Genomic DNA, 27,684 nt, shown 5'->3' with positions numbered 1-27,684 from the left:
GTTATTTTAGTCTTTCTGAATTTGCTAAAATTTGTTCTGTATTCTCATTGTGTTCTATTCTATATTTTGAAGCCAGCTTCCATTGGCTTGTAAGTAGAGTGAGTATTTTTTAGTGTTTAGGAAGAATATTCTGTAGATCTTTGTTAAGTTCATTTGATATATGGTATCAATTAATTCTTGTCTTTTTGTTTATTTTTTCCCAGATGACCACTTTATTGGAGCAAATAGGATATTGTTATCACTGAATACTAATGTATTGATATTAATCTGTGTCTTTAATTCCAGTAGTACATTTTTTAGGAAATTGAGTACACCAGAGATTGGTGCATATATTAGGTTAATAATGTGCAATTGTTAATTAGTCCCTTGATTAGAATGAAGTGGGGTGGTTTTTTTTACCTCTTTTTATTAGTTTTGTTTGAAGTCTGTTTTTGTCAAATATCAATGTAGCCATGTCTGCTTGCTTTCTAGTATCATTTGATTGAAGTATTTTTGCCTACCTTTTCACTTGAAGGTATCTTAAAATGTGTATCCTTAAAGTTGTGGTATGTTTTCTGTAGAAAACAGAGGACTTTAATTTCTCAATCCTTTCTTTCAGCCTTTTTCAGTGATTTGAGGCAATTAATTTTTAAAGTTATTTCTGAAAGGTATATATTAATTGTAGTCAACATGCTGTTGTTTTTTTCTGTTTGAGATAGCAATGGTATTTTGTGATTCAAGAACTATAGCTTTGGGTTTTTTTTTTTTCTACTGTCTCATTTTTTATGCTTATTTCTTGTACAGCCTTAAGTATTGCTTTCTCTATTTCCTTTGAGTTTAGTTTTCTTGATGGGACTCTTATTTGGCTGTTTGTAATATTAGAAGTTTTCTTTCTCCTTACTTGTATACAATATTCTAGGTTGACAGTCATTTTCCTTTATAACTTGAATTTCTTTGCTCTTGACTCATCTACTTTTCAAAGTTTCCATCAAGAACTAAGTTGATATTTGGAAAGGTTTTCCATTATATGTGTGACTGGTTTGTCTTGCAAATTTTAATACATTTCCTTTGTTCTGTATACTTAGTGTTTCAATCATGTTTTGCTATGGGAAGTTTCTTTTCTTGTCTCTGTGGTGTTCTGTGTGCATTTTCTATCTGTATGAGTATGTCTTTCCTTCATACAGGGAAGTGTATTTCTATAATTGTGTTGAAGATCTCATTTATTATGCTTACCAGGGATTTCCTCATCTATTCTTGCAATTCAAAGATTTTTGTCTTTTCTTTTTTGTATTTTTTTAAATTATTTATTAATTTTGGGGGAATATTTTTAACATTCACTCTCTGCAACTCCTTTCCTAACTATCTCCTCCACCCTCCAATTCTGTCTCACCCTGCTTTGAGATTTTTCCTTTCCTTCCTTGTTTCTTTCTTTCTTTCTTTCTGTCTTTCTTTCTTTCTTCCTTTCTGTCTTTCTGTCTTTCTTCCTTCCTTCCTTCCTTCCTTCCTTCCTTCCTTCCTTCCTTCCTTCCTTCCTTCCTTCCTTCCTTCCTTCCTTCCTTCCATCCTTCCTTCCTTCCTTCCTTCCTTCCTTCCTTCCTTCCTTCCTTCCTTCCTTCCTTCCTTCCTTCCTTCCTGCCTTCCTTCCTTCCTTCCTTCCTTCCTTCCTTCCTTCCTTCCTTCCTTCCTTCCTTCCTTCCTTCCTGCCTTCCATCCTTCCTTCCTTCCTTCCTTCCATCCTTCCTTCCTTCCTTCCTTCCTTCCTTCCTTCCTTCCTTCCTTTCTCTTCCTTCCTTCCTTCCTTCCTTCCTTCCTTCCTTCCATCCTTCCTTCCTTCCTTCCTTCCTTCCTTCCTTCCTTCCTGCCTTCCTGCCTTCCTTCCTTCCTTTCTTAATCAAGTTTGTACTGTACAGCTACTCTTGGGAGTGGGACCTGTCCTAGCATGCAGTCTACCTACCAGTGGTTATATCCTTAAACATAACTGACTCTCCTTTACCTCAGCTAGTAACAGAGTTTTATACCTACCTTCCCCCCTCTTTCTTGGGATTTCTCTGACTGGGAATCATTTAGGTTTTGCACATGCTGCCACAATTGTTGTGGATTCATATATACAACTGCCCTATTGTGTCTAGGTCTGGCAAACACTGTTTCCTTAATCTTCAATCACATCTGACTCATAAAATCTTCCTGCCCCTTCTTCTACAATGATAATAAGCCTTGTATGGAAGGGTATGATATGTCCATTCCATTTATAACTAAGCACTACACAATCTCTTATTCTCTACTCATTGACCATTTAGTGGGGGGAGGTGTCTCTGTGTTAATTGCCATTTGTTGCAAGGAGAGGCTTCTCTGCCATCTGTTGCAAGGAGAGGCTTCTCTGATGTACAATTAGAGAGTCTCTGACCTATGGGTATAACAATAAGAAATTAGGAGTCATTTTAGTAGGTTAATTTAACAAAATAATAGAATTAGAAACTTACCTAGGTTGTATCCTTTCTAGCTATAAGTTCAAGATAAATTTAACAATGGCTTATATGGTTTCCTTCTAACAGAGTGGACCTTAGAGCCAATCAGAAAGTTAATAAATTGAATTTTATCTAGAGTATTTTAATTTACACCAATATCTTCTAAATTTGGTCAAAATGCATTTACTTGCAGATCCTTTTGAGGCATTCATCATCTTTTCTATACGCCATGAGATTCGAAGGATTGATCTGCATAAAGGAGACTATAGCCTACTTGTTCCTGGACTGAGAAACACCATAGCACTTGATTTTCACTTCAATCAAAGTTTACTTTATTGGACAGATGTTGTGGAAGACAGAATATACAGAGGCAAGCTTTCAGAGAACGGAGGTATGTGTATTGAAGTTTCACTGAATAATGAAATTAGTTTTTGAATAGCAATATATAATATCAGAAAAGATTTTGATTAATCTTTGACTGTGAGTTCTCTCTGTATGTGCAAAAACAGAAGATTAAGTACAATATGAAGATGTGCTAGGAACGAGAAGTGGCCAGGCCCAGACAATTTATTGTCTTTCCTTGATTTTTTTTTTTTTTTTGAGAGTTATGGAGAAGAAAATGTGTTTCCTATGAAGAAAATAAAAGATTGGTTTCTATTTACTAGTAATTGGATTTGGGAGTTATAGAAGCTCATTTTTATTTGGATAACACATTTCAACATAGTTCAAAGAAGTAATGAAAATGTTTTTTCAAATATATGAACTTCTTTTTTTGCCATAATTAAACTTAACTCTTCTAATAAGCAACGGGTAGTGTTTTAGATAAAGCTATGTGATATTTTACTTATAAATGTTGGCTTTTTTGTAGCTTTGCAATTTTAAGTGCTATCAAATTATTAATTTTTCTTGAAAGCACCTTTGCAATTTCAAAATTAGTAATGCTTAAACACAATATAATGAAAATATGAATGTCTTATGTTCATATAGTGACTAAAAATGGTGACTTTAGAGAACAGATTTGTTAACTATATGAAGTTTATAATGGGCTATATGAAGTTATAATGTCAGTTTATAACTGACAGTGTCATGAAGTACCCTGAATATACCATGAGAAAATGGCTATGAAATGAATTTCTTTTAGTTCTGAAAGAAATTAAATAGTAGATATATAAGAAATTGGGCAGACATTCCTCAACTGCTGATTTTTTATACAGCCCATGCTAACAACTTTCTCTTTTAATTGTTTTTGACCTACTACCAGGCTCATGACTCAGGGAATAGGATTAGTGTGACGTGGGTCTTATGTTCACTAAGTCTATGTACAAAAATAGTGAAGTTATCTAAGACACCTAATCAAAGACAGAAAATGGTGTGGTTATTAAGCACAATGCATGTCAATCCAGGTAGACCTTTCCTCTTTATTTCTCCCTTTGAAACAGCCTTTTCATTAAATCGCCTAGTTTTTCCCACCATATTTCATTGTTTAAGTAGGTCTCTCGTTCTGTCAGGAAAACCCCAAATGAGAAGTAACTGTTTTACAACTTCATATTGCTGTCACTTCATTGTTTTACAAAAGTCCTGGAAGAGTTTGTGAGAGTGAAGATTTCTGGTCGGGAAGACCAGGTACTATAAATATTAAAATATGTTTTCGCTGTTAGGTTTTATTTTTTTTCACCAGGACCTTCAAAGCTGATGTGCTTTGGGCTGTGGCTTGATGTGCTTGAATGGCTGTGCTTGTTGGCTTCCTTTTTTTAAAAATAAACAGGTGTCAGTGCCATAGAAGTGGTTGTGGAACATGGCTTGGCTACTCCAGAAGGCCTGACAGTCGACTGGATAGCAGGCAACATTTACTGGATAGACAGCAATCTGGACCAAATTGAAGTATCTAAGCTTGATGGTTCTCTGAGAGCTACACTGATAGCAGGAGCCATGGAGCACCCCAGGGCCATTGCACTGGACCCAAGATATGGGTAAGAAGATTAAGTTTTAAAGGTTCTCCTTGTAGATCTGCTCATCCAATTGACCATTCTAAGAGAGGAGGTCAAATGCTTACTTTGTACATTGGTATGCTTATGTCTGTGCAGCTGTGTGTGCCAGCATAGTAGCAGAGCAGCAAATGTGAGCACATCGGCTTAAGTTTGGTTACAGTGTTCCTTACTCAGACACTTTCTGAGGCAGAATATATCTTCCTATTAAATATAGGCAGGAAGCACTGTTGGAAAGGATTGCAGCTCTTTTCCAAAGCAATAATTTAATGAATTTCTGTTTGCTCTGCCCTAGAGATGCTGTAATTTTTTCTAATGGCTAAAAACCCCAGGGCCCGTCTTTGTTCGGAATAGTCACAGATGTTAACCAACTCACCCTTTATTTATTTTGTATGTTCTTGGAGTCAATTGAAAAGAAAATTGAAAGAGGCTTACAGGAGTCTAGCAGTGAGATGCTGACTATTGGGAAGTTTGGAGAGTTGAAAGACCTGATTCTGGAAAACAGTGTTAAATGTTGAGTGACTTGGCCTGTTGCCTGGTTTGTCCTCTGTGTGCTCATTTTTCAAGCAGCAGAAGAAAAACAGCAGATTTAGAAGCCATGAGTTCTAATTCCTGCACAGACACTTCCTCTCTGGAGAAACCAACTGTGTGACCTCTTAGAATTTAGCTTAGTCTCTTGAATATAAGTAATTATGTTGTGTGACATTTTGTTTATGTTCTGACAAATAAAGCTTAACCTAAAAGATCAGAGAAACAGAGGAGCAGCCACCAGTGACTTCTTACCTCTCTGGATCCTCCAACCAAAAGGGCCGAGATCCTGCTTCTACCCTGCCTTATCACTTCCTGTCTCCACCTTCTGAGTGCTAGGATTGAAGGCATGAGCCACCACTGTCTAGCTTCTATGGTTAACTAGTGGCTAGCTCCACCCTCTGATCTCCAGGCAAGCTTTATTTGTCAGACACAAACAAAATAACACACGACAGGATTATATATGGGAAGGAAATACTCAGCCAACGTAAGAGAATACCTTTGAATTCCTGTGAATTGTTTCTTTCCCTGGTAATGAGCTTGTAAACTGAAGGCTTGGTCAAGTCTGAAGAATATTTTCAAAGAGCTATTTTTGGCTCTGTATCTTAAAGTCCAGGAATCATCATTCAGAGCTGTGTGAGACTAGAGGAAGCTGAATGGGATGTAGAGAAGACCCCACACACACTTTGATTTTGTTGAGCTTCCTGCCCATATTTGGCTTAAACCCCAGTAGATTGGAGGTGTTTTTCCTTTCCCCAGCTTAGACACTACATTTAAAGTGTGAACACCTTGCCTGGAGAGGGAATGCTATATTAACAACTCCAGCAAGAGCGTTTGTCTTCTATGTGGTGTAAAATGTGTTTTGAATCCATCACAAGTACTTTCAAATATTGGAGAATTTTTTTGTGAAACCCTAGATTTCGGGCTCTTTTTCAAACTGTGAAGAGCTGGGATGGATGAGCTGAAAGGTAATGTTTATTTTAGCCCGGAGGTGTATTCCCTAGTCTACAGTCTGCCTTGCATACCTTTTTTAGCTACTGTAATAACAACACATCTAAAAAGGCCTGTGAAGTTAAGTGAGGAAGACTCTTTTTTTTTTCAACAATCTGCTCTCCAAATGCAATCAGATTGGTGACCTTCTCTCTGCCACCCACAAAGCTTCCAGCTCATGGCTCCAGTGTGACCCCTATTGATAGGAAACTCTTGCCCATCATTCCTGCCTAAGTTGTATAAACAATAAATCTTCATAGGAAACTGTCTGCAGAAAAGAAAGTGACATGTTGGATCAAGATACGTTTGGAGCAGCCATTCCATCATGAGAAAGTAAATGAGATACTTCCCAAAGAATAGGTTGCAAGAGAGAGGCCAACACAAGCAGGGAAGGACACTGTGGAGACTGTGTATACAGTCAATCAGTTTGAGAGAGATCTCATGTCCTAAGCATTGTATTGACAGGAAGGAAGATAAGCATCTTTTTTTTTGTCTCTGTTTTGTTGTTAGTGGTTTGTTTGGTTGTTTGTTTTCCTCATTATATCTAACTTGAAAAGAAGAAAATGAAACAGAACTACAAAGGATACAGAAAATAAGTGAAAACACCAAACTGGATTTCAGTGATTGGCAGGTTCCTGGGAGAGTCTGATGCTGACAGAGAAGGCTGGCTCATATGTAGCAGAACCTATAAAACTCCTCCAAGAGGTCCATGTGTATGGGGGCAGGTAGTTGTACATGCACATATGCACAGCATATAAAACACAAATACATATATACACTCATACTTACACACAGGATATACAAACAAACGCATGCACATATATACAGCATATACAGCACAAGCACAGACATATATACATGCATACACAAAGTATGGAATCATAATCACACACTCAAACAAATACACATGCAAAGGAACATATACATATGCTTGCACACATTCACATACATAAGAACGCTGCAAAGTCAAACCAATCAGAAAAACCAACAATGCAAGAAAAATTACATAAACTTCGTTTATCATGTTTAGTGTTATCTAAAAGAGACATCACCATTAATTTCTCAAACTTTTCATGAAATACAAGGAAATTCTGAACCTATATTGCTAGGATCTCCAAAATTTGAACTTATTTTTAGACATTTTATTTTAGAACAACTTCCCTGGATCGGTCGAGAACTATGCCTTGAGTAAATAATTTTATATTTCCTATTAAACCGGAAGCTTTCTCATGGCAAGAAAATTTATAAGTCTGAAGTCCATCACAGCTCTTAGAGCATAGGAAGGTGGCCAATAATTGCTTGTTACAGAAATGCACGCCTGTGAGCAGGTTGTTTGCATATCACCTTTAAGTACTCAAATTACACAGAAAAGGAATTTAGTGAGAAATGCTATAAATTTTGTTTGCAATAGCAAAAGAAAAGGCAGGTTTCTCACCAGCCACTTAGTTTGCTCAAGTGTGTCGGAGAAAACAAATTGATGATTGTCATAACATCATAACATCAGCCCTATGAAACAGGTGTATCTCCTGTGAAATTCCTGAAACCAGGGCATCTTCGTGACTCATTTCATAGATGACAAATGATAGCGCTTTTGCAATTGTTTTGCTTCGCTAGCACACAGCCGCGCTGACCTTCACTGTACATTAAAAATGCATCTTCCTCCACCCCCCACACCTAGTGTTCAGGGTTTCTACTTTGTCTCATAAGTAACAAACTATTCTAAGGAGGTCATGTGGCTCTTAGGGAAGGGCCACTTTTCTCTTTTTCTTTCATTCAATTTTAAGTTGAACTTGCTACTGAAGTGCCCTGGAGGAGGATGCGAACCTCAGAAACACCAAGCTTCTTCCTGGGAGGGATGACTGGCATTTTTTGAATGTGTGGAGTCCTCCAAGGTTCTTGAACTTTATCACACTTGTGCTGGGTTCCCACAGGACAACTTACTTCTTTCTCTGTTGTTCATACTACTTTTTAGATGACCTAGTAATTGATCTCTACTGTAAGTAAACACACCATTGACGAATGTAGAACCAGCCATTGTGAACATTAGTGAGGCAATTGCATTAAATTTTCTCTGGGAATAATCTAAATTATAGTAATCTCTATCCATTGTTAGCTTTCAAAGACACAGATAACCTCTTTTTTGCAAAGATCTTTTCCTTTCACCTTTTCCAACGTGACGTGACAGATTAACCTACAATAATCCATGTTGTTCATGCTCTATTGCCCAGCTTAATCTAAAAACAGAAACTGCAAAAATGTAGCCTGTAGATTCTCTTTAAAAAGCAATTGTGGCTGAGCATCTCTGAGTTATACAAAGATCCAGTCTTCCTATACTTGGGGAACTAAAGCAATCATTGAAATGTTAACACATTTTTACCATTTAAAAAGGAATACAAAAAAATGATGTTGTTCTAACACCACCTTGTTAAATTCACAAAAGAGTGCTGAGAATTTTATGAATCAATGATCCATGAAATCAACCATGAATGTCAGTTGTGTCAGCTGTGTTGTGGCAAGGTTAAGAACACTTGGAAGGCAACTATTTTTAGAACATACTCCTCTATAGAAAGTGATAAAATTTCCCACTAAAATTGATGGAAGTTTAATATCACAGTACTCATTACAGAAGAAACAGATACACACACACACACACACACACACACACACACACACACACACACATTATTATTTTGATGACCAAATGATGGCATGTGTCACCCTCATTAGATCTAACTCTGATCTACCCCATCCTTTGCTCTCTATTAGAAGCATCTTTGATAGTTTATAGTGTCTTTTAAAGTTAACCTAAAGATGTGCCCTTCAAAACTACAAACAAATGAACATAGAAACAACAACAGAGAAAAACAAAAACAAACAACAACAACAAAAAAAACAGCTTTCACTTTAAAGGGAATAGAATACGAGATGGTTTATTCTGAAGCAAAATGTGAGTGATCATTCACAAACTTTTTATAGTGTCAACAAAGAAAGCCATAAATCAAGACACTTACCAAACGTATTAGAGGACACTTCAGTTAGCCAAATAAATCAAGATAGGATGAATTCTACCTTAAGCCTGAGATGCCATCTGACAACACTCAATTTTGATCGGAGGAAAACTAGGATTTTTGTTAATACATTTCAAAAGGACTTAATCTGTTGTCAATTTGTTAGTATGACAGGCTCAACACAGAGTAGGCTAAGAAATGGTCAGTGTCAGAACACAGTCCATGAATGAAACATGTGAGAATTGTGAATACTGAAGAAAACCAGACAAGAGTCTTGTGATCTCAGTTTCTTCAACATACAGATTGGCTCTTGGAATTGTCTTGCTTCTCCCAGGAGTAGTGCAGAGGAGTGACTTTACTTGAGCTGCTATTAGTCACATGCCTCTGTGGAGAAACATGGTTTTGTCACACGTGGCTTGTCCTTGTGATTGTACACTTTACTCAGGTTACACTTCTTAGCTCTTAGAGTATATTGTCTGAAGCTCTGAATAAAGTTGGCCATTGCCTGAGACTTTAGTTGGCCTTATTTTAGGCCCCTTTCTCCCAGGTTCACACTGCCAATGAAAACAGTAAACAGTTTGTAGGGCAGAGATAGCTCGAGATAAATTGTTAGGGTCTAGGCCTACAACATTCTATCCTCTCCAATTGCTCAACAGGAAAGTGTATCAGCCTCATAGTAATGATGCTTTGTTCCATGTTCTATTTAATACAATAAAAAAATTGTGTATTCTGAGGCTGGAGATATGGATCTTCCAGAGGACCTGGGTTCAATTTCTAACACCCACATGACAGCTCACAACTGTCTGTAAGTCCACTTCCAGTGGACCTGACACCCTCACACAGAAATGCAGGCAAAACACAAGTACACATAAAATTTACAATTTGTGCATTTTTTTCCATTTTAATATGTTATTCTCTATGAACATTATTCTATATAATTAGCATTGTTGTTCAAAACATCATTTTCTTTAAAGTACTTTAATTTAAAAAGAGACCAAAAAATAAGTTGGATATTTTATAAATGCCCTCTACTATATTTTAATATTTTTACTTATTTAATTTTTTAGATATTTATGTTTTAAAACTTTTTCTTATACAAATGATCAAACACTTAAACTAAAACAATTGCATGATAAACTCAATTGCACTCAGATTTAGTAATTATCAAAGCCTTATCCCCTGGGGTGATATTGTTTGTAGTTATCTTTTCTGAAATATCAAATATTTCCCTGGCCAAACAAGCAACTTGATCATTTTTGTAGAAATCTTTCCATCAGCATATCTGTGAAAACAACCAGAAGCTGTTCATGATTTAAAAAGAATTTTACTATGAGCTACTGAGAAACACTGTTCACATAAAAAACAAAACTCTCACATTCTATAGGACATAAGCAATAGTTTATTCTAGAGCCATTTTGAGTGAACACAGCTCCCACTCCATTTCCCAATGTTTAAGCAGTTTTATGAAGTTTTATAGTTTGTAGAACAAAGAAAGTTGTATCTCAAGGCAAGTTTAAAATACATTGATGGGGGTTGGGGATTTAGTTCAGTGGTAGAGTGCTCTCGCCTGGCAAGCACAAGGCCCTGGGTTCGATCCTCAGCTCAAAAAAAAAAGAAAAAAGAAAAAATACATTGATAGATTCATCAAAGATGCAGGCATAAAAATATGGGGCAAGGTTTTCTATAGGTCATCAGCTATCCTTAGCTTTGGGTTATTGGAAGCTAGGGCGTCTCTTAAGATACCCCCAAGATTTTTGTATATTAGTTACACGGTGTTAGTTCTCACACAGAGTTGGCAAGGAATGGCTGTTTTGGGGAGTCTAAAACTGGCCCAAGATATGGCAATTAGCTTTGTACCTGCAACATTCCAATCTCCACACATCACTGCAGTTGCAATCAGTCAGTTCATCTGCAGACACAGCTTCTTTTCAGGAGTCTTTGTTCACAATATCCTCATGATTTGATAATTATTGACTCTGATAAAATCTCCAAGAGTTCCCAGATGGTGTTACACCTGCTCCCTTGCTGTTAGATTGCCCTGTTGCTCTTTGTGTTCCTCACTCTTCTCTGATGCCAATTGTGAGCGCTGGTCCTTTTCCCAGCCTGAAGCTGTCTCACTCTTCATCCTGTTGGAGTATTCTCTAAGTAGGACACTCACCAACTACTGCTCATCATTACAACCTTTTGTTCAAAATATGTCACAAGTTGTAATTCCATCTGCATGAATTTACATGGTCTGTCTATTCCTATGTACTTGAAGCCAATGGCTTAGATAATACAGGCATTTCTCTTACAACTTTTACTTAGGAAACTTCTCCCCATGCTGCAGGCATCAACAGTGGGAATGAAGGAGTGAAACAATGTCATTATTGCTTTTTCCTCAGAATTCTGTTCTGGACAGACTGGGATGCCAATTTCCCTCGCATTGAATCTGCCTCTATGAGTGGTGATGGGAGAAAAACCATCTACAAAGACATGAAAACTGGGGCGTGGCCTAATGGACTGACTGTGGACCACTTTGAAAAAAGGATAGTTTGGACAGATGCCAGGTTAAAAATATTTTCCTGTGTTTTCATTTATTTTCTTCAGCTTCTTAAGTGTAGTGTTAAATATCCCAATATATTGAGATCAGTGTTTTGGGGTTTTTATTTTGTTGTTGTTCTTTGTGTTTTGTTTGGAAAATATTAGATATAGGTCCATAGACTTAATTACTTTATCAATTGTCTGATTTGCATAACTGTATCACTGGACTCCTTCACTGACCTTGATAAACCATTGGTATGCTGCCCTTTCTCTAGGTCAGATGCTATTTATTCAGCCTTCTATGATGGGACAAACATGATAGAAATTATCAGAGGACATGAGTACCTGTCACATCCCTTTGCTGTGTCTTTGTATGGGAGTGAGGTGTACTGGACAGACTGGAGGACCAACACACTGGCCAAAGCCAACAAGTGGACAGGGCAGAATGTCAGTGTGATTCAGAAGACCAGTGCACAGCCCTTTGACCTTCAAATATACCATCCCAGTCGACAGCCACAAGGTAGGTGCTTAGGACAAGCCAACCACCTGGAAACATCACATGAACTGTATGAGTGTAAAAGAAATTATGTAAGTTAGCAATTATTTTATGTTTCTGATAGTGCTAGCCTTCAATTAATTAGCTTGGGGTTTTTCTGCTTTTAAATTTCTTCCTTTAGAATATTATTCTTAGAAATTAAGGATTTTATACTGTCTTGAAATTTTGAATCACTGACATAACACTGACAAGAAAGTGTCAGCTTAGCAGGTAAGAGCATGTACAAGTCTTACAGAGGACCCAAGTTCAATTTCTAGCACCTGTAACTGCAGTATGATATTGTGGCACTTTTTTATGCATGGAAAGGGCATGGTGATTTACTTGGTTGGATATATATGTTTTTAGCAGGTTTATTTAAATAAAAATGACTTATGTGTGACTTCCATTACTTGCATGCAATGGGGAATATTTTATTCTGTGAGTAAATTTAAAGTATCCCTCAGGACTCAGGGAAATATAGTCTTTATTTACATTTAGAAAATGATAATTTGCTATTTCCTAAATAATATTTAATTCATTTTGAGTGATCAGAACATGTTCTACTGACTCCAGCCTCCACATTTGAGGATCACAGAGTAACCAGTAATCATTATCTATCCTGTTCATCTGCTTTGGTGAAGCAATAATTTACTATTTGCAGAAGGAGAAACAGAATATGGCCACTATTTTGTTATTGTAAAGGAAGGAATTCGTAGCCAGAAGTTTTCCTGTGTCCTGCCCAGCCAGTGGTTGGAACAAATCTCTCCCACTTGCATCCCCCAAGTAAACACAAAAAGGCTTATATTAATTATAACTGTACGGCCATTTGCTCAGGCTTATTGCTGACTGGCTCTTACACTTAAATTCACCCATAATTATTATCTATATTTAGCCACATGGCTTGGTACCTTCTTGGTATCTTTTCTCAGTTTTGCCTTGTCATCTTGCTTCCTCTGTGTCTAGCTAGCAACTCCTGACTCAACCCTTCCTCTTCCCAGAATTCTCCTAGTCTGCTTGCCCTGCCTATATTTGCTGTCTGGTTACTGGCCAATCAGTGTTCTATTTATCCACCAATCAGAGCAATACATATTCACAGTGTACAGAAAGATATCCCACAGCACTTCCCCTCTTCTATCTAATCAAAAAGAAAGATTTTAACTTTAACATAGTAAAATTTCATATAACAGAACAGTTATAAGCAAGAATTACAGTTACAATATCTAGTCAATTTGTATTTGGCAAAATTAAAGAAAACATTCTATTTATCCTATATTTGTGAGTCTAAAGTTTCATATCTAATTTATCTATTATCATAACTGAGTAAAATTATAACTAGTCTTCAACTATATCAAAGACCCCAGAAGAATATAATATTACCTAAGTAAACAGGAAATGCATTGTAAGCAACTTTCAAAATTCTGGAAATGACAGAGACAGCTTTCTGCTTGGAAAGTCACAAAAAGTTCCTTTGTAACTTTGGGGCATCCATCTTTAGCCTATAGGTTTTGAATTTCTCAGTTGCTTCTCCCTGTGTCCTACAGAATGTCTGGCAGTTTCTTCTACAAAGAAGGAACCTGAGGGACCATCTCATCTGCAAAGTTCAGTGGTCAAATTCCTATGGGTCCTGCATGTTCAGTCGATATAACATATTATCAACATTCCAGGCAAGAGCAGTTTCTTGCCCAAATGGCTATTTTTGCCAAAAAGAAGATACACTCCATGTGGAGTGTCTTTGATGCCCATCTTTCTCTTTGAAGTAAATTGGTGTTGCCAGGAGCAGACATGTCTCATTGTCCAGAAAGTCTAAGATTTTAAAACATTTTAAATGCCATATTCTGTAGGTCTTAGAAGTGTTTGGATTACCTACCGAATTGAAATATATCTATGTATACCTAGAAAACTTAACTAACATAACTTTAAGTTTGATTATCACAGAAGACTAATAATCTGCATTTCTTAATTATACATTATAATTTCAAATGAGCTGCACAAACAAAATACTTTAAACAAGACTAGAAATATACATACAGTGTAACAAAATTAACTTTAAATTTGTATCAATGAATTAAAATCCATAGGCATGAAAAACATTTCAAACAAGTTATTACTCTTTAAATGAAGATTCAATAATCTACCCTTTTATCCAAGCATATCTATATTATCCCCTTTTCTTCTATAGAAAGAGATTGTATTTATAATTAACCCCTTAAAATAAACATTTATAAACAATATTTTTGGTATTTGGGCATAGCTTCTCATACTACTTCCTGCTGGATGGGAGTGCTGGCAATTTTATAGGAATCCTTTGAAAATTAAGAATTATGGTCAAGTCCTGATTGGGGTAGTCTGTGACACTGTATTCTCTGAGCCAGGTACCTTAAAGCTGTTCTGGATGTTGGATCATCTGGGCCATGGAGTCATCAGAAACCATTCATGGTATCTTAGCTGATCAAACTGTATTAGCCTAGAAAGAATCCACAGGTTCTCATCATCTATGGAAACTAAAGCAGAACTTCTTTTCCAAAGCAACATATCCTTAGACATAAATTTTGAAGTCAAAATATCTTTAAAATATTTGTTTAACTGAGTATCCTTTACAACAAAATGTTTCTCTGCAGTTAAAAATCCCAAAGACAACACAATCCAGATTTTCTGTGTCATACCTATTTTTACATGACTTATTTTTTCTATTATTTCTATTGTCAAGTATTTTGGACAGGTACAGTAACATAGCTTTCACAGAGTTAAACAAATGCAACATAAACAAAAGTAACATACCCTAAAATAATATTCCCCAACATTCATTTCCCCTTTTTGCTTTTTGTCTAAATAAAAATGGAAGGGTTTTAACTTAAACATAGTAAGACTCTCTCTCTCTACATATATATGTATATGTATAATTATTAAGTAAGGATTATATTCACAGTATTCTGCCATTTGTATTTAGCATACTCAAAGAAAATAATTCATTATCTATCCTATCTTAGTGAATCCAAAATTTTAAACCCAATTTACTTTCTATCATAACAAAACAAAACAGAAACTATAACTATCTAGTTTTCAACTCCAATCAAAGACCAAGAAGGATGTAATATTATGCAACAACAGAGACATTTGGCTGCCTGGACAGTCACCCAACATTCCTCTGTAACATTGCAGCATCCATCTTCAACATAAAGGCCTAGAGTATACGGCAGACTTTTTAGTGAAGCAGGAAATTTGAAGGACTGTCCTGCCTTGTTTTGGCAAAGTTCAACTGTGTTTTTCCTGTGTGTTATGCATGTCCAGTCTGCACAGCACATTGTCAGCAGTCAAAATCAAGGACAGTTTCTTTGCCTAGTAGCTAACCTTTCCACAATGAAACTCCAAAAGGAATTTCTACAATGCCCATTATATTTGAAGTAAATTGTGCTGCCAGGAAGAGATGTGTCTCATTGTCATAAAAAATTTTGTTAACAAAACATTTTAAATGAATAGTTTATGAAATAAAATCTTTAAAGAGAGAGTAAAAGAAAAAAAGCCACATAAAATGGGAAATGCACAGATAGTCGAGATCCTGTATGTGCTGATTTTGAATTTTTTGACTATTGAGAAGCAAAAGACAGCTGCTAGGACACATGGGATTGTGAACTGGACTGCTAAACTGAACCAGTCTAGATACTTTAGGAATGTCTTAACTTTTAAAAAGTCAAAAAATATATTTATTAAATGGAAATTAAAATTGCTTTGGAGTTTTGTTCCTATAAGAGACAAGAGGATGTGTGTTCCACACATAAATATGCCATATTTTATAGATCTTTGAAGTATTTGAAGACCATCTATCTAAAATATATCTATTTAACCTAGAAACATACCTAAAATATCTGCAATTTTGTTTGTTATAAATGACTAACCACTAATCTATGTTCCTGATTATTCTGTTTAGTTTATAATAATAGCTTTCAAAAACTAGAAATTTACTTTACATTTTAAAATAAACTACACAGTTACAATACCTTAAAAAAGAATACAAATATACATGCAATATTTGTAACAAAAATAACCTTAAACTTTTATCAATATACAAAAATCCTTTAACAACAGTAGAAACATATATACAGTGTAATAAAAGTAACTTTAAATTTGTATCAATATTCTGTATTCCCCTAAAAGATATCAAACATCCATTATGCATCAAATAACCAAAACCACCCACAAACCCCCAACTCTTGGGAATGTGAGCATAGTTTTCTCCATACTTGTTCCTGCTGTCTGTGGATTAAGTATCTTTAGGTCCCAGAGAAAAAAGTTTGAGATAATGACCAAGTCCTGTGAAGACCAGCAGTAATCTTTGCTGATAGATATCACCTGTCAATTTTCAGGAGGTCTTTCCTGATCAAACATGATCTATATTAACACTGAAGGAACACACATCCTCTTGTCTCTTATAGGAACAAAACTCCAAAGCAATTTTAATTTCCATTTAATAAATATATTTTTTGACTTTTTAAAAGTTAAGACATTCCTAAAGTATCTAGACTGGTTCAGTTTAGCAGTTCAGTTCACAATCCCATGTGTCCTAGCAGCTGTCTTTTGCTTCTCAATAGTCAAAAAATTCAAAATCAGCACATACAGGATCTCGACTATCTGTGCATTTCCCATTTTATGTGGCTTTTTTTTCTTTTACTCTCTCTTTAAAGATTTTATTTCATAAACTATTCATTTTGTTTTCTATGACTGTACCCTTTTCCTTTTCTTAACCCTACACACATTGTTAAACACACCACAACCTTTCTAGAGGGTTTCTGTCTGGATCGATTGTACTGCACATCTCTAGCCTTTTTGGACCACATGAGCAAACTGTAGACTGCTTAGGTATACCTGGCTCCTCTGCAAGTGGCTCTCAGGTGGCCCTGTCTGCTTCTCTAGTCGGGAAAGACAAGCATAAAACTTGTGACCTTTCAGAGGTTTGTCTGCCCAAGAACTGCATTTAACCTTCCTAGCTATGGAAGCCTGTATCTGAGCTGCCATAAACATTTTTTTTTTTTATTTAGCTTGCTATTTTCACTTAGTGGCTGTCCTGCTGTCTGAACATCAGCACTCTTAAAGGAGGCATATCTTTTTTTTTTTTTCCTAAGCTTTCTTAAGCCCTACATGGATATATAGCGCCATGTTGGGTACCAAAATGTTGCTTGTTAGGTTGTTTTTTTGTTTTCTTATTTTGTTTTTGTTTTTGTTTTGTGTTTTTGCTCTTCCTTAGAGGCTCACTACCCAACTCCCAAATAAATTCACACATGGAGGCTTATTATTATTTATGAATGCCTGGCCTTAGCTTGGTTTAGTTTCTTGCTAGCTTTCCTTATCTTAAATTATCCCATCTACCTTTTGCCTCTGGGCTTTTCCTGTTCTCTTACTTCCATAAGTCTTATTCTTACTCTGTGGCCTTCGGTGTAACTGAGTGGCTGGCCCCTCATGTTCTCTTCCTTCTCTGGCTCCTAGCTCTCTCCTCCCCAATTTCTCTCTCTCTATATTCTTTCTACCTGCCATCCCTGTAAGACAATTCCTAAATGATTTATTAATAAAAAACCCAGAGCCAGATATTGGGCTGAAAACTCAGAGATCAGAGGAATACCACAAGGCACAACCAAGCCAACCTCACCTTATCAACTCCTCAACCTCCAGAGAGAGCTACTTCCTGTATACTCACACCTATATACCTTTCTGTGCCCTGCCATCTTATTTCCTTTCCCTGTCCAGGTTCATCATTTCCTCTTTCTGCCCAGCTACATCACTTCTTGTCTGTCTGTCTAGACCTCCAGACCTCTATGGTTAACTAGCACTAGAATTAAAGGCATGTGCCACTGTGACACCACACTCCGTTTCCAATTTGGCCTTGAACTCACAGAGATCCAGATGAATCTCTGCCTCCTGAATACTAGGATTAAAGGTATGTGCTACCACTACCTAACCTCTATGTTTAATATAGTGGTTGGCTTTTTCCTCTGATCTCCAGGCAAGCTTTATTTGTTAGAGCACAAATAAAATATCACTATGCCCCACCTATCCTTTCTCTTGCCTTGCTATTGGCCATTCAGCTCTTTATTTGACCAATCAAGTGTTTTAGACAGGCACAATAACACAGCTTCACAGAGTCAAACAAATAAAATAGAAACAAAAGTAACACACCTTAAAATAATGTTTCCCAACAGTCCATTAGCAAAATAAGGCGAGGGAAAGCTCATGTAAAAGTAATGCTGAGATGCCCTGTACAACTTAGATCAGCCTGTAGTCCATAGTTTTATTAAATACAGTTTAATGGATAAACCTGAAAAAAAAATTAAAAATAGTCAAAAAGAGTTGTGGCTGGAGCTAGAGCTTTTAGTCAGTTGATTATATGTTGAAGTCAAGAAGTTGGATGAGATTTCTAAAGAATACTCCAGAAAATGAGAGGAAGAACAGAGTCTTAAAAAACCAAAACTGGCACACAAGAATGTAGAGATCAAGATCAACACCAAAAGAAGACTTTATAGTGTGAATTCAGAATAAAGAAAGTGTCAACCCAAAGCTGAAAGGTTAGGGTACTATATTGGCTTTAAGATTTGGTTCTTGCAGGTATGTTATAAACAAATCAGTTAAATCACTATCATGTTTACTGGATTTGGCTGCCTGGGGAAACATAGCAAAGCCTACAGGAAGATTAAGGATGTTGTTTGACTTGTTTGCAGATTATAGAGAGATATACAGATAATTGTTAGACATATGAATTATAGGGGGATAACAGATCAAAAATATATTTACTTATTGCTCTGCTTAGAATCTTTTCTTCAACTAACTTAAGACTGTCACAGATTCATACCTGTCCATCTAGTCAACATCACCCAGTTTCCAGAACTGTCCTCTTGAAAGTACAATTTTGTTGTCTGAACAAAATCTGCTTTGAGGGGGCTTAATCTTCTGTTAATAAAGACAGTATTATTTTGCAAAAAACATTTATTTTCAAAGAATAGCTGCTGATATTTTGTTCTTGAATTGGAAGAGGTGCAAATGGTTTAAGATGATATAAATATAGCATTGCCCTCAGAGAAACAGGTGAAAACACAGAAGTAAAATAATGGGGGGATACATTGAGGGTTTCACTGTAGATGAAAAACCCATCATATTAAATAGATTTTTAAGCATTCTCCCTATAGCAATACCATCATCCTCGACTTTCCGTGAAGAAACCTGTATATGGTGTGGAAGTAGCAGGGAAGATGGACATAAATGGGCAGGGCTATTTAGAAAGGTGTGGTATTATGATAGTTATGTCTCCTATTCTATAATCAAATGCTAAGAATTGTTGCCTGATGTAACTATTTTTTAAATCCTTTCAAAGTTTACTCTTCTGCAAATGGGGACAGTTTATATTTTTAAACTAAAGTTGACATTAAATTAATTATTAGAAATGAGGCTTAAAAAATTTCTCAGTACATTTCCTAACATGGGGTCTTAAAATAAGTTATTGTTTTGATTTTGAAAAGTTAGTCTTTTAGTCTTTTGAGTTCTTGTTTGTTTTGACTGTTGAGATGGCATCCAATTTTGTCCTGCAGGCAGCCTTGAGCTCTCCATGGTCCTTCTGCCTTGACTTCTCAGAGTCTAAGATTTCAGGTGTCAGATAACATGTTCAGGTATTTAGGAATTCATTTTGTAGATCATTTTTATGTCATTTATCCACTGTGTTTTAAAAATAGATTGACTGTTTCTCAAAAAGTAATTGTAATAATAAATGCTTCCATTAGGCTCAATAAAATATTTCTCTGGAAAAACTTTTCTTGACAATATGTATAAGTAAAAAATATTCTTCTTCATTCACCGTTGACAAATTGATTAGTTATATTGATTTTTAGAGCAAAGTTAAATGAAGCAAAAGCAATGTCGCCTTTCTCCTGCAAGGATTTCTGCTCATGCTGATTTGAGAACAGTTTTAATGAAATTTGTGGTTTTCATCGTGCTCAGAATTATAGCCAGATTTTGCTAGCCAATGAAGCAAACCAGTAGGAACATTAATGGCACATATTATATATGTATTAGTAGCAATTAAGCTGGGCCCCATCTCTTAAAGTGCTTTAAAATAATAATTGATATATTTCTCTGTAAAAATATTTATTGAGATAATATGTCAGTTTTGAAAATTCATCTTAAATGGATGACAAGGCTGTAACAATATCTTAATAATTAATCATATTCCTTTACAGCTTATTATTTTCTAATAGTTATATAAAACCTCTTGCATAGTAATTATCAATATTACTATGATAAGGAAACACAAACTATGAGGAATGGATATTAATATTGTAATATTATAGCTTTGTGTTTTAATATTATAGCTTTGGTTGGGCATTATATTTAACTTCTAATTTCAAGTCAGAGAAGAGAAAAACAAAAGATATGTTATTCATATGCCTGCAGTGGGGTAAGAATGCTTGTTTTTCAGTGAGAAAATATAGCTTGCTGTGAGTTAACACAGATAACAATTTATCAAATAGGTTTCATATAGAAGTTGACAAATATTCTTTACAAAACACTTTTGTCTATTATGAGAAATAATAACCACAAATTCAATGTAGGTATTATGATATACTTACCTTAATTTAATTAATTAATAAAGAAATTAAAACATTTAATATGCAATTCATTATATATAACAAAAATTTTAGAGAAATAGGAAAATGGAAAATAGTATCTCATTTTGCAAAAACCCAAAACATTAGATTCTAAGAATATTGCCAATATCATGGCTTCTTAAAGGTAAAAAAATATCACTTATGCAACCTGGAATATGGAGACATTTCATTATGCCTTTAATATATATATTCATATATAATTTCAACAATTTTCCTATGGGTTCTAGAGGCCCCCAGATTTAAAAAAGTGGAAAATATTCACAAAACCATGACTAGCATGGAAGAGGACAATCTCAAGTATTTGTAGGATACAATGATTCTTCACTTTCATACTTACTCTCTCAAATGGTACTTACATCAATCATACTTCTCTTTCCTCTATCTCACACATCCTTGTGTGTGTGTGTGTGTGCATGTGTGTATATCTGTGTATATTCTACCCTACATAAGAACACAACATACATATTCTTTGTATTGTCTCTCTCTTTCTTTCTTGTGTTACTATGAACTAAAGTTAAAATCTCATACTTATTATCAAAATGCTCTTCAAATGAAATTTATCCCCAGCTTTTATTTTATATATTTATATACTATCAGTGGAAGATTTGTTTGATTTGAAACAGAATCTATTTTAAATGCTAAAAGTTGTTGACCAAAAATTGCTTGTCCTCTAAATGAAAATGGAAAATGAAACAAATTGCAAGTAATTTAAGTAACATTACACGTTATAATGACTAAAAGTTTATTGGTGATTCTGACACAAACTTCACCTATGATATGTTAATGCATTTCTAAGATGCATTTTACCTATTACATGTTTGTGGTTTCCCTTTTAATAGAACTGCATACAAATAAATAGAACAGGTACTTGTGTTTTTAAAAAAATCATTACTATAGTATATGTATTGGTGGAATATCAAAAGTGATTTTTAATATTTTATAAAAATCAAACACAGTATACAATGGGCCATAAGGTAGTGGAATTACCTGATGCATGTGTTGATGGAATCAGGTGAGATTGAAGCAGTATGTGGAGTCATTTGTTATGTTTGGCTGAGTATCTGCTTCAGGTTTAGAAGCTGCATAAAATGAGAAAGGCCTTGAGTTAGATCCACAATAATGTAAAAAAAAAAGTAAACAAATAAGATGCTTCCCTAATTTCTTTAGCATCAAGTGTAAAGATTGACATTTTCCTAAATAATATTAAAAATATAGATAATTTGTTGTCATATTGGCAATTATTCAGCACCAGTTATGTTTATTAGTATGATGGCTCTTACAATGAAAAGGGATAGAAAACTCTCTTATGGAACAAAACTAATCCCTGTATTCAGCATTCAACATGATTTTATTAGCTAAATGCATAGCATATATAGTTCATATTGCATAAAAACATTTGCATGTGTTTTATTAGATTTTTCCGTAAAAAATAGTTATATGGCTTTCAAGTGTTTTCTTTTTCTGATTAGAAATAAGCTAGAATTAATATAGTTTTCATGAACTATGAGACTTTCTCTACAAATGCGGTCTCATTCCCACTCAGCTTTGGTTGTATGCGATGTGTGAGCACTACTAGTTCTCCTGCCATCCTTTGTACTTCCGTATTGACTGTCTCATCTCAGCTCCAGGCTTTAGTGCTTTAGGAGATTTAGTTCACTTTTCAGGGGTTTATTGCTGCCATTTCCAATCATGTATCACGTACATTCGTGAGTCAGCAGGGGTCCATAGGTGGCTAAGCCTAATATAATCATGGGTGCCATCAGAAATTTAAGAAAAAAAATATGAATGAACAAAAAACATAGATCCTATCATCTTGCCACATGTAGCTAAGAAACGCAATTCATTAGCCCAGTTCATCCCTCTTTGGTAATACTGTTTATTTGAATTCAGCTCTCTCTTTTCTTTGCGTGCTGCTTTATGGAAACGTTTTTGCTACAGTAGTAGCTTTCAACACACAAAGCCTGTAGACTCAATCCCAGTACAATCTCAAGTAAAAAACAAATCCATAGAGTATTGATCACTCAGAATACACCAGGCTCAAAACAATACAATAACAAATTCACAGACTACTGAGCCGGCACAAAACCCTGACTCAGTCTCCAGTACAATCACAAATTAAAAAAATAAAAAGATAGAGGGAAGCTGAGGCAGGCAGATCTCTGTAAAACAAACAACCCCAACCCAACACACACACACACACACACACACACACACACACACACACACACACGAACAAAAAACAAAAACAAACAAACAAAAAACCCCTACAAATTAGGGAAGTAGTTTTAGGGCAGGCAACAAATATTTATATAAAGCAGTACACAAGGAAAATGCTTCCAAGCTTAAATGTTGCTTTAAAAAAAAAAAAAAAAAGATTAATGGCTTCTTTTTTTAAACAATACTTAGCATAATAATAATAAAGAGCTAGAGGATAACCAGGAGAAGTTGGAGGACCCCTTAGAGAAGTCCCAAGGGAAGTGTGTTACTGAGTCTGCATGAGGGGATGATGGGAACCCATGTAAACTCACGCCTTTCAGATCTGTGTTTCAGAAAGACAACCAAATGTAGCCTTTGGAGACTAGAAATTCAGAGCTGACTACAGTAACTGCAGGCAACCATGCAGAAGATGGAGGGAATCTGTTGTAAGTGTGTTGCAGGATCAGAGAGAGTTGTGTGAGAGCCTTAAAGATGGAACATAGCGCTCCTGGGGCAAGAACAATGTTGACTTTTCAACCATACTTCCCAGCTCCTGGATGTTTGGAGCAACCATGAGCTTAGTCAGTCGTTAAATTGTGTAAATGAGGAGAGATAACACAGGTGTCTCTAAGGCTTTTTGTTTGACCTCATGGGATTTAGAAAAAGAAACTGTCAGTGCATGTAAGACTCCGTGCTGGTCATCTCTTTCTCTTGAATACAAAGAAACAGTATTGGGGGAGGGCACGATCGCTATATTGATAGTAGATTTTATAATAGTATTTGACAGAAAACCATTAATTATTTTCTTCCTTTCTATTATTTTTAGCACTTTGATGGGAGAAGCACTTTATTTTTTGCTTTTTTTTTAAATTTTATAATTAACTTAATTTTACATATCAGCATGTATTCCCCTGTCCTCCCTCCTCCCATCCACCTTCTCTCCCCCATAATTATTTTCTATCAAGGGTTAATGAAACATTTCTAAATGAAGAAATGTTTGAAGGTTTTGTGGAACAGGAAGCCTCTGCCAAAATCGATGTTTTTTTTTTTTTTTTTTTTTTTTTTTTTTTTGTCTGTACCAAAGCTGCCATGGATAATACGTAATTAATGTGCTCAGCTATGATACATTCAGACTTTACAAAAACCGTCAGTAGACTGGACCAGTTACCATCTGTTAACCCCCCACCTTATGTCACAAAAGGAGTATTGTGAACCAAATTCCTCAACTGGGTCATTAGAATAGGTAGCTGGCTCAGATGTTTACTAAGAAGAAAACTTTTAAAAGACTTAGCAGTATTATTTCAAAGTGAAATGAGATTAAAATGAAAGGCAAGATTTCTTTGTGGATTTTCCAAGCTGTGAAGCAGAAAATATTGTGAATTATACATTATAGCCTTACCATTAATATAGACACTGGGCTATAAAATCAGTGTGAGTTTTTATTCTAAGTACATAGAATTTTAATATGTTTGATTTTTTTAAAGGGAGTTTATAATTGTAGCATGCTGAGAAGAGCGAGAATTATTCTGGACTAAAAATTAAAAATAGAGTGAAATCAAGTAGCTCACACAGGATTGTTAAAGAATCTGCTTTTAATTGCTCCAAGAGGAGTCATTTTTCTGTTCAGTATAATTTTAAAAACCTATTATTCTTTTCTCACCTCACATTTGTTCGTATGTTTTCTATTTCTTTTTACTTCATTCTCTTCCCCTTTTTGTTTCAAGTGTGGGGAAATTTGAGTTTTCTCTTTCTCCTTGCAGCCATTGGGAACCCTGGCTCTAGGTGCCAGGACACTCTCTCATGTTGTTCCTTCCTTCCTACCTTCAGGTCCTCCTCTCCTGCCGCACAACTCTGCCTCCATCCTTCCCATGTGTTCACTTGCATTTGTAACTCTAACAGTCCATTGAGGATGCTGATTAATGCAAATTAAGTTAGAGGGTCAGACAAGGTAGATTGCATGGGAATTTGGGTGGCAGAGAAGCTGGCCACAAGGGGTCTCTGGCTCAAAGCTTCTACATATACATATATTGTTAACTAGTACAAAGGAAAATCCTGCTTTGCGTTCTTCATGTGGGCAGTGTGATGAACTTCCAAACGCATATTGGGTCTACAGCTGATTTCTCACAACTTGTCTATATTGATTATATGGTCTCAACTTTTTATTCTTTGTGATTTAAAATCTTATAACACTAATGCTAACTACTTGGGGATGGGAAAAATAATTTTTTATACTCCTAGTTCACAGTTGAAACTGCTATCCCAACAACAAAAGAATATAAACTCGTTTGAATCAAAATTTTATTTATAAGGAGTCTCAGAGGAAAGATATTACAAGCTGTGCATTTTCATCTCCCTTTGATGAAACTAGTAGATAAATGTGATGGAAAATGATGAGCCGAGCCCTAGGTGGGGGCATTCTGAGGCTGGTCTGTTAGCATTATTCTATGGACATGATGATACCCATTTCCTCTGGAGATTTGAGGCCAGCCATAGGACTGGCTGTAGGGAAAGGTCAAAAAAATCTGACCTAAGTTTTATGACTTATCTCAGGGGAGAAGTGAACAGAGAAGGTCAGAGAGATCTCTCTGTGGTTTCCCTTTTTCAATATGCCATTGCATACAGCTTTGGTGGTATGCCTTGAACTGTGTCAACGCAGAGCAATAAGTCCATCTGCTAGAAAGGTGCTACTATTCATTAGCTGAAAGCTAAATACCTACCAGTGAGTTTAGATGGCATGACCTTCCTGCCTTCAATTTAGCAGCCTAGATCTAAAGACTTTATTCTGTTATAATGTGGGAGGTCAACTCTGACTTTCCCAGGATTCCTCTGAGGAGAGAGGGATAAATAAATATTATATAGAATGATAGCGAAGAGTAGAAAGACATGAACACAGGATAGCTAGGGGAGAACCTGGGTCAATACACAACAGCCCCTTCTATGTCCTCAAAATGGCTTTTTATAACAATGCTAAGGGGTGGGACAAAAGACCTTCCCCTTTCTAGATCAAAGCACACCTCACAGCCAAGTGTAGACCCTTCCAAACACCTGGTAACCATGCTTATGGTGGAATCATCCCTTTATGCAGCCCTGCTGGATAATTCAAGCTCAGATTCTCGGACCCTGAATAATTTGGGCCTCCACATTATAATGAATAAGTAATAGCAATAATAAAATAGTAAATATTCTATTAAATAAATAGATAAGCTCTATTAAAATATGAATGAAGATAATAGATGTTGGTCAATTGACATAAAAATCTTTGGGGCAGGAGAGATGGTTCAGCTTGTAAATTCTCTTCCCCACAGGATGTGATGGTCCAAATTGATTTCTAGGACCCACATGGTGGAATGAGAGAACTAATTTCTACAAATTGTCCTTTGATTTCCACATTCATGCCATGGATTGTCAGTACACACACACACACACAAAAAAAAAAAAAAATAAGCATGAAATGAAAACCTCATCCCAAGTTATGATAGAGAGATTGGGAAGAAGTTCAGTGCTGGGTGCTCTGCCTAGCATGTAATATATACCAAGGGAAGGTGGGAGAGAAGGAAGATGTCTTCTAGAGCAATTTCCTGGTGCATTTGCAAGAGTAGTGAGCTCAGGCCCAAAGTCAGCATCTAAGGCAGGTTAGAAACAGGGACACATCCATCAGAACTCCCAGCGTCTGTGACAGGCTATACCTGAGCTTTATCCCTATATGTTAGACTATATAACATGTATCTTTGCTATTTTAGTATAGCAATGATTCCTGATCATTTCCCTCCCTAGTTCTTAAACCATCCTTGCATCTGTTATAAGAGGGAGAATGAAGAAAGTTACCTTAGCTGTGAACTTTAGGGGATGGAAGGTTTCCAGTAACATGCACACTGCCTGCCATTCTCATAGTAACTCTGTGGGCTCAGGGAAGAAAACTTTACTTTGGATCACTAAGTGAACTGACCTCAGAAGGTCCCCAACATTCTCCCTATTCACTGTTGCTATTCCACTGTGTCGTTGGCAGCTTCCAATCCTTGTGCAGCCAATGAGGGTAAAGGCCCCTGCTCTCACCTGTGTCTCATCAATCATAATAGGAGTGCAGCCTGTGCCTGCCCCCACCTAATGAAGCTTTCCTCTGACAAGAAGACCTGCTATGGTAAGTTTCCCACAGTTCACAGCCAAATCTGAATGGAAGTATCTCCGATTCTGTGAGCATTCAGATTTTACCCAGAGTGAAGTGGAAGAGGTTTGGAATGTCTTTAAGAACGCATTAGGTGTGGCTGCTGGCAGCCACTAGAAAGAATTCAGCTGCCATTTCTGGGGAAACTGACACGCCTTTAAATTGTGGTATGTTACATTTGCTGTTTATCACCCTTTTCATTTTTTCTTGCTACTCTCTTATTTGATGCATTAGCAAAATTTATCTCTGTAAAACAGGGAGATGTATGAGTATAAATGTACTTGGAGGAAGAGATAACTTAGGAAACCTGCATAGGAAGAGGCACTCACCCAGTTTTAATTTCCTGTATATTTAACAGGACATTGCCAACCTGAAGGGGGAAATGAAAACAAACAACAATAACAAAAAGCCAACCATATATAATAAATTGTATTAATGAAAAAAATATTTTTCTTGGTAAAGTAGTTAATCCATAGGGCAGAAAATAGAATCATTTATCAGAAGTTAAATTATGACATCATTACTATTGGCTTTAATTTGGTGTAGTTATTATAAGGCAAGATCAGACTCCTCTGACCCAGATTCATGTTTCTGACAATTAATAATTCATAAAAGGACACAGAAGGCCATCAAGCAGTAATTAAGACAAGAGGTACTTGTGAAAACAAACA

At 36.0% G+C, this 27,684-nt stretch overlaps 1 protein-coding gene across 7 annotated transcripts in view; it reads left to right on the top strand.

The window, feature by feature from the left end:
• Window positions 1–27,684, top strand: part of Lrp1b (LDL receptor related protein 1B) — a 1,919,409-nt gene that overhangs the window by 1,244,794 nt on the left and 646,931 nt on the right. For all 7 annotated transcript variants that reach the window (XM_036183000.1, XM_036183003.1, XM_036182999.1 and 4 more), the window contains 5 exons: window positions 2,638–2,835; window positions 4,210–4,414; window positions 11,340–11,504; window positions 11,754–11,998; window positions 26,858–26,989. In XM_036183000.1, coding sequence (XP_036038893.1) covers window positions 2,638–2,835; window positions 4,210–4,414; window positions 11,340–11,504; window positions 11,754–11,998; window positions 26,858–26,989 — 945 coding nt within the window. The remainder of the gene's footprint in view (window positions 1–2,637; window positions 2,836–4,209; window positions 4,415–11,339; window positions 11,505–11,753; window positions 11,999–26,857; window positions 26,990–27,684) is intronic.

This window comes from Onychomys torridus, chromosome 4, assembly GCF_903995425.1.
Source record: "Onychomys torridus chromosome 4, mOncTor1.1, whole genome shotgun sequence".
In the NCBI taxonomy this organism is placed as follows: domain Eukaryota; kingdom Metazoa; phylum Chordata; class Mammalia; order Rodentia; family Cricetidae; genus Onychomys; species Onychomys torridus.
The sequence above is the reverse complement of the archived record's forward strand: the minus strand, read 5'-3'. Positions and strand labels throughout refer to the sequence as shown.